The sequence below is a fragment of the Pyrus communis genome, chromosome 1 (genome assembly GCF_963583255.1).
Source record: "Pyrus communis chromosome 1, drPyrComm1.1, whole genome shotgun sequence".
Classification (NCBI taxonomy): Eukaryota; Viridiplantae; Streptophyta; class Magnoliopsida; order Rosales; family Rosaceae; genus Pyrus; species Pyrus communis.
The window spans coordinates 36,706,113-36,714,347 of NC_084803.1; the positions used below are offsets into that span (position 1 = coordinate 36,706,113).

General features: G+C 37.5%; 1 protein-coding gene across 1 annotated transcript; it reads left to right on the forward strand.

Moving 5' to 3' along the window:
- Positions 1 to 7,132: 7,132 nt before the first annotated feature.
- Positions 7,133 to 7,874, forward strand: LOC137726813 (inosine-5'-monophosphate dehydrogenase 2-like). Its single transcript, XM_068465777.1, has 3 exons — positions 7,133 to 7,286; positions 7,446 to 7,450; positions 7,803 to 7,874. Exons 1-3 carry the CDS (start codon positions 7,133 to 7,135, stop codon positions 7,872 to 7,874), a joined length of 231 nt encoding a protein of 76 aa, XP_068321878.1.
- The last annotated feature ends 361 nt before the right edge of the window (positions 7,875 to 8,235 follow it).

Consider the following 8,235-nt stretch of genomic DNA (forward strand, 5'->3'; position numbering starts at 1 on the left):
ACACTCAAATTAAACCCTCGTTTGACAATTGTAGTAGAATGGATAAGTGAGGGATCGTTCTAGACCGGGGATTAGGAGGGCTTGCTAAAACCTTCTAAATTGACTTAAAAACATAAAAACACAATATAAAACACTATTTAATGCTCGAAGAAAGCAAAACTAAAAATAAGAAAGATTAAGACTAAGATTTCAACGAAATAGGGGGGAATTGGATTTGGACAAATTTAAACTAAAATGAATACTTGGAAACAAAACAAATTGTAAATATGGATTTGACGGAAATGAATGGATGGGAAGCTAGCTAAGGGTTCTTTCTCTACACATGATATTTATGCATATGAATCAATTTCCAGTTATTCCTTCATTGAATTATGAACGACAATGCCCCAAATTAACCGTGACATCACTAGTTAACCCTCAGATTTTCCTTATATTATTGGATTGGATGGCATCATTCGACAACCCAAAACATTCTCAAAAGTTCCCTACATGTCATCATAATAGAGATACAATCGAAGATCATTAAGAATAATGAAAACCATAAGCATTGACAAAGCATTTGCAACTATGACATCATGTTACTCATGCTAAGAATTAAACTTAACGTGATCGTGACAAGCGACCTTTACTACTTTCAAGTATAAGTTAGTAACGATTATGTGAAGCCTCCTTAAACTTTAGCCACATATTTATGCATGCTAATTAAGTGTCGACCCTCAATCAACAAACACAAATAAGTTAATCATCAAATAGTTAAGCCAATTGCATTCACGAATCAAGAGTTCATAACCGGAATTCATCAATTCATATCACATAAATAATCATGGTATTGAAATCACCCCTAGCCAAAAAGGGTTTAGTTCCTCATAACTTTGAAATCAAAGAAACACCTAAACATTCCAACAACTCAAACTTGAATTGTATGAACGTTTAGGCACTCTTCTCTTCCATTCCTCATATTACAAAACAAAGAGAATTGAATTTAAACATTGAAATCAAAGAAACGCGTAAACATTCCAACAACTCAAACGTGAATTGTATGAACGTTTAGGCCCTCTTCTCTTCGTCTTCGTTGTAGCACAAGGACTAAGGGATGTTGAATGGATTGGGGGATTATGGAAATGGAAGAAATGGAGGAGAAAGGGAAGGGAATGGTGCAGAAAATAGAGAGAAACTCACGGCTAGAGAAGGAATGGAGTGTTTGTGTTGTGGTATCTACAATGGAATGAGATATGCATGAATGAATGAATGCTAGGGTATTTATAGGGGTAGTGGAGGGAACATATGGCTGTTTGTTTAAGCATTTGTGTGGAGGAATGATGGAAAAACATGGTGGAAAGCTGGAATGTGGAATGGTGCCCACGGCAAAGTGGTTTGGGGATGGTTCTTTGTGGTTGTGATGCATGTGATTGCATGTGTTGATTGCTAAGGTGTGTGATGATGAGTGTAAGTGGAATAAAGAATGAATGAAGGCATGTGAATTAGGTGGAATGCTGGAATGATGAAGGGGATACACGGCAAAGGTGTCAATGGTGCTGAAAATGCATGTGAATGCATGCTGGAATTGCATAAGCAAGCTGGAAATGGGAGTGAATGCCACGGGTTAGGGTGTGGGATGAGTGTTTTGTGGTGCAATGATGAAGGATGCATGAGGAATGGATGCAATGATGAAGGAATAATCTGAAAATGCATGTGAATGCATGCTGGAAATGGAAGGTGGAAAGCTGGAAATGTGAGTGAAGGCCACGGCAAGGGTGAATGGTTCTGTTTTGTGTGTGAATGATTGTTGTTTTGCATGTGACATTGTTTGTGGAATGTAAGATGGATAGGGTGAATGATTATGTGTGAATGCATGTGACTTGTGGCTACAAAGAGAAGGAGAAAAGATGGAATGTGTTGATGTGTGTTGCACGGCAAAGGGGGGTGGTGAGAAATGATGGCATGAAAGTGAAGGGATTAGTGGTGCATGTGCATGTGTTTTAGGTTGTTGTTGTGATAAGTGATAAATGAATGATATGTTAAGTGATAAATGAATGATATGTGGTGAGTGATAAGTGAATGGTTTGATAATTGATAAATGAATGATATGCTAAGTGATAAATGAATGATATGTGGTGAGTGATAAGTGAATGGAAGTGATAAGTGAATGGTTTGATAATTGATAAATGAATGATATGCTAAGTGATAAATGAATGATATGTGGTGAGTGATAAGTGAATGGTTTGATAAGTGATAAATGAACTAGTTTAAAGGGCTAGGGTTTAAGTACATAGAATGGGCCTAAAATAGGTTGGTTTGTATGGCATAATGTGTTTGATTGGGCTAGAGGTTTTCCATGGCTCAAAGGATTTGTTTGATTTGGGCTAGGCCCTTTGTTTGATGTCCCCAAAGAGCATACAAGGCTTCAATTTCGTCCATCCTCTTTGCTCCATGATTAGGCTATCCAACCATGCACAAAAATGCTCCAAATAGCCTCAAAATGCACTTTCTTGCTCCCTAAGCCCTTAGAACCTGAAAACACACAAAAGAAGCATAAAGGACTAAAATAACTAGAGAAACATAACGTAAATGCACGAGAACAAGCCATTTAAGTCGCATGAATATGCTCCTATCATTATGCATATTGAGAAAAATGTGTTTGATACTTTGGTCGGGACAATTCTAGACATTGAAGGAAAAACGAAGGACACAATTGAAGCTCGCCTCGATTTGGAATGAATGGGCATTAAGTCATCCTTGTGGATGAAGAGAGTCGATGGTACATTAAAGAAAGGGCATCCCTTTTTTACAGTTAAGCCGAATGGCAAGAAAGATTTTTTCAACTTTATTTATTCTGTAAAGTTTCCAGATGGGTATGCTTCCAATATCTCGCGTTGCGTGAACGTGAAAAGGTGTAAATTTTCAATCATGAAGGGTCATGACTATCATGTGATACTGTAATGCCTTCTTCCGGTTGGTATTTGACACTTATTGCCTCTTGATGTGGTGAAACCAATCGTGTTGTTGTCAAGATTTTTTTCGCAATTGACTGCAAGGTGTTTACGAAAGTCAAATGTTAAACAATTGCAGGACGACATTGTGAACTTCTTATGCAAGTTCGAACAGATATTTCCTCCAGCTTTTTTTACAAGTATGATTCATGTGATGATTCACTTACCAGATGAGGCATTGCTTGCCAATCCAGTCAATGGTCGATGGATGTATCCAATAGAAAGGTACTTAATTAAGGGTCTATATATATAACACATGCATGATCAACGTATGCTTTGAATAATTTGTATCATATCTTTTATTTGTGCAGATATCTTGGTGAGTTGAAAAAGTGTGTCCGAAACAAGGCAAAGCCTAAAGGATCACTTGTAGGGGCATGGGTCGCATATAAGTCACTTACTTTTTGTGCAATGTATCTTCAAGATGTTGAGACAGCTTTCAATCGTCCTCAATGCAATAATGACAATGGTGTCAGAAAAGTGAAACTGTCTGTTTTTGCCCAAATCGCAAGACCATTCAATGATCTTGTGAAAGGCGAATTGTTTACCAAATAGGACATGGAGGCAGCGCATTGGTTCATACTCAACAATTGTGACGAGACTTTGCCATACCTTGAAGAGCATGAACAATTGATGAAGCGGGAACATCTTTCACATTTATATGCCAAGAAGCATAGTGAATTATTTCCTTCGTGGTTTCACGAACATGTAAATTGTATGTGTTTTGAATTGAGTATATTTTCCAACTTGTTCATGCCTGTCTTTAAATTTGGTTACACTAACAAGTTAACATTTTGTACATATTATATTAGATGAACAAATTGAAGGAGTTGAATTCACCCTTTTACGATGAAGAATTATATAACTTGGCGAGAGGACCGCTTCATGTTGAATTGTTATCAAGTTGTTATGTCAACAGGATCAAGTTCTTGAGGGCAACACGTGATGACAAGTCATCTACTCAAAATAGTGGTGTCCATGTCCCGGGTGTGGGTGACAGTGAAGACATTGATTTTTATGGCCAACTAACTAGTGTAGTACAATTGCTTTACAAGGACAAGTGTCAAGTGATAATGTTTAAGTGTCTTTAGTTTGATACAAACCCACATAACCAAACGAGTGTTAAACGAGACCATGGTTTACTATCAGTAAACATTACCAGATGTTGGTACGATGAAGATCCATACATTTTGGCAACTATGGCGAAACAAATATTATATCTAGACGACCCTAAAGCCGGCAATGGTTGGAAAGTGGTTCAAAAGATTGATCGAAGAGGGCTATATGATATTCCGGAACTAGATCATGATGATGACGTCACTGACCAACAATAATTGTCTTCAATACAAAATTGGTGAAGAAACACTCCGGGATACTAATGTTGTCCAAGAACTGTTTGATGTAATTGGAGTTCCCGAATTCGAAATATCAATTGACCTTGGTGATCTGCCTCAATACAATGCCCCGGAAGAGGCAAACGAAAATGAGGACAAATGGGAATCCGGAAATGATAGTAGTGAGGATAGCGAGAGTTATTATTGTAGTTCGGATGAAGATTAATATAAACTTGTAAAGAAAAAAGCAGGAGGCTGAGGAGAGGCAAAGTCAAACAGAAAATGCACGGGATGAATTCAAAACAATGGTGGAAGTACGTTGTTATCTGCTCTCCTCAAATCTTCTCTACATAGAAATTATATGCTTTGTCTCATTTTCTTATTCATGGCTTGAATTCCTTGCAGGAATGCTCAGAGTTAACTTTCTACTAAGAGTTTCAGATGTACCATAATGAGTACGTTATGCTTTTCCACTTTTTTCTGTAATACATATAATACTGTTTTCGAAAGGCTCTCTTGCGCTAAAACATACCAATTCAATCCTTTTTATGGTTTTTGTAGCAGTATGATTGCATATTTACAGAAGTTGAAGGAGAGATGTGCAAGCTGTAAGGATCCCGAAAAGGAAATTGTGCAGAATACGTGGAGGGTGATGCTCACGGTATTTTCTTCTTTTTTTTTCACCTCAGGGTTTAGGAACCTATACCTGTGGACTTATTTCGCGACTTGGGTAATGCATATTGCAATTCTGTATGGGAGGGAACGCTTCTACTTGAGAATGAAAAGTAAGAACTCCAATTTTACTTACTATGTAATAAAGTTGTTTGTACTGCTATGATTCTAGTTGGATTTGAAACTCTTTTGCAGACTGGATGGTTCAAAGGACATGAGGGCTCCAGTTTTCAAACCAGGCCCCAAGGATGCAGCGCAGCGTAAGGAAATATACATTCAAGCAAAGGTAATCCATTAACTTCCATTGCTCAGTTGTAATATAAAAAAATGCGTATAGCTTGAAAGTTGCATTAAGTTTTCGTGAAATTATTGCAGTTAAAACAACCAAAAAGAAATGGTGAATCTTAAAGATCCAATTTTATGCAGAAGTGAAACATGATAGAAAACAGGGATAACTTTATATGTATGCCAGCTTAATAGACATTGGACTCTGGCATAGAAGTTATTTATTTCAAGTCTCTTTGCCATTTGTTTGCCGTTGTATTTACCGTATGAACACATCTTCCTATCATCTTCCAGTTTCCGTTGCGTTTTGAATGTTTCTCCTATTATGCTATTACCGTCGACTGTCTGCTGTAATTACCTTGACTTTTAATTTTCCATAGAGATTAAGAAAAAGCTGTTATTGTTAATGTGAAATATAATAATTGTTTTCCCACAAGCAGTATGTAAAGAAAATGATGGTTATTATAGATGTAGCTGCATCGGGCATGCCTGTTCTTGCAGCAGATTGATCGAAGCAGTCAAGGCTAGATAATTTACAAGAAGTCTACCGCATTATCGTGATGTCAGATGTGAATATTGTCGACACCACCTTTGAGAATGTGGTTACTCATCATTTATATCACCATGCTGAATCAATACAGTCAGATTCGGATTTTAACACAATGGAGATGAAACTGTATGATCCAGCAGCGTGTGATAGAATCAAGGAGTCCAATAAGCCTGGGAACTGTCTTCAAGGTTGTTCATTATTGCATCTAGCTAGTCACTCTGCCAATTCGATGATGGTTGAATTGTTGCTGCAGTTTGGTGCCAACATGAATTTGCGTGATTTCCAAGGAAGGACTCCTTTGCACCACTGCATCGCCAGTGGGAATCAATTTAGGTTCCAACAGCCGTGTACTCCTCCATTGTTGGCACCGACTTTTTTAGCAACAATTCAGGTATGTCTAGGACTTACTCGTTTTTATTGCCACAACAGTTATACTGCTTATACCATTAGATATAAAATATAATCACTTCTACTCCCTTATATGAGTGTTAACTACATGATCTCTTTTCTAGTTCTTTGACAACCTTTTTGAGCGGTTTAAGAAGTTTATTGGGCAGATTTATGAATACTGAATTAGAGCTGTAATTGGTAAAGAAATTTACCTAGAAGATATGCGTTTTGAAGTTTGTTGGACATCCTGAGTTATTTCTCATCTTTTTTGGACTGCATCAATATCGTTCGATGGATCAGTCATTGATGTGGTATGGTTTGCCATCAATTGTTAATGCTTTTACATCATTAGGAATGCCATTGGTATTTTTGCATGGACTCTCTCCCAGATGAGCTGAATTTAACAAGTTTGAAGCGTACATATAGTCAGGGGTTTTGGACTCCTCCTGGTTAACCCAAGTGTTGAGAGTAAGTGGCAAAATGGGTTAGGATTCGGCTAGGTAAGGGTCCGGTTCCCTGAAATTGTGATTGGATTTTCATGGGTGCATGTCAAAGCTAAACTTAAGGGGTACTGTATTGGACAGAGTATATAATTTCTGTGTCTTTCCTTTTTAATGGTAATTATCTTATTAAGCAATTGATTTAATTTTTTTTATTTTGAACAGAAGGTCTTTGCTAATCTAACCTACGACCCAAATGATGTGTCCTTTATTTCTGAACTTAAAGCAAAAATTATATATATAAATTGCACTGGACTTTCAGCTACTTGTCTACAAGTAACATGCTGTTTGCTGTTTCTTTGTCATTGTTAATTAGATTTCTGCATGCTTAACCTCTATTAAGGAAACAGTCTGATATGAGTGATCTCATGTTTTCTATTAGAATGGTCGCCGAGTCAAAAATATCGAGGCATGGGATCTCTTGAAGCAAGTACAAAAGGGAGTGATCAGAGGTCCTTGGGCGATACAGCTAAGCTGAAAATTGCACAGGGGGTAGTTGGGACAGTTGCAAACACAGGTTCTGTTTTGGAGTTCATACCATGCACAATGCAAGCTCTGAAACAAGGTTTCCATTAACTTAGTGCTTCTTCATTGCAGTCTGCTCATGACCTCTTAAAATCAAGCGTTTTAAGGCTAGAGGTCAGTAGACCATTTTGCAGACGTTGTTTTGTTACTCATATCATTGTTATTAAGGATGTCTTTTTAATTCTATATTTTGAATTAGAATTGGTATTGTATCCAATGTTTGTTTTGATAACTTACTCTTTCGTAGTCTGTTCCATATCTGTTGTATTCTTGTTCATCACTCTGAGGCTAAACTACCGAAACAAGTGGGGAAGAAACCTATTAATCTAGAGTATTGCCATTGTGTGTCACGCATATTCAGAAGAAACCTGTAACCTCAGGGTTTCCTTGACCCCGCTTACTTCTTTAGATAGTTTGCCATCCCCATATATTACCTCAACGAAAAGCGCACTCCACGGTTACCTTGTTATTGCTCAAGGAATCTGAGATGTTATGATGGTTGTATCAAGTACTAATATTGTGTGTCAATCAGTTGATAATGGATTTTACTATGCAGGTAGGAACAGGAGCAGCACAAGTAGAAGGTGGAGTTCCTGGTCTGTTTTCTTATGAGAAGAAATCGTTTTGATGGTTATATCTTTTCAGCTTTCTCATTCCTTCTGGTGACTGCTGTCTCTGGGAATTGGGAACTCTTCCGTGTTCCATTCTGCAACTGATATCGCCAATTTAGCATGAGTAACAAGGAACGAGCCTGTCAAACTGTTACCGGGAGCCTTTCTGAGCAGCGAAGGTTTTCTTCTCAAACGGTTCTCTGGCATTTTGTTGGTTGCCATGAGAGCTTCCATTTGCCTCCAAATGTTTGACTCTGCACGAAAAATGTGACATATGACTAGTTAGAATTTGTCTGAGTTATGTTTGTTACTAGTTTTCAATAGGAATTATTATGAAATAATGCGGTTTCAATTGCTTACCACATAGTTGTTTTTTTC

What these genes read in the sequence shown, in the direction of transcription:
- LOC137726813 (XM_068465777.1), top strand. Translation starts at nt 7,133, where the DNA reads ATGGGATCTCTTGAAGCAAGTACAAAAGGGAGTGATCAGAGGTCCTTG.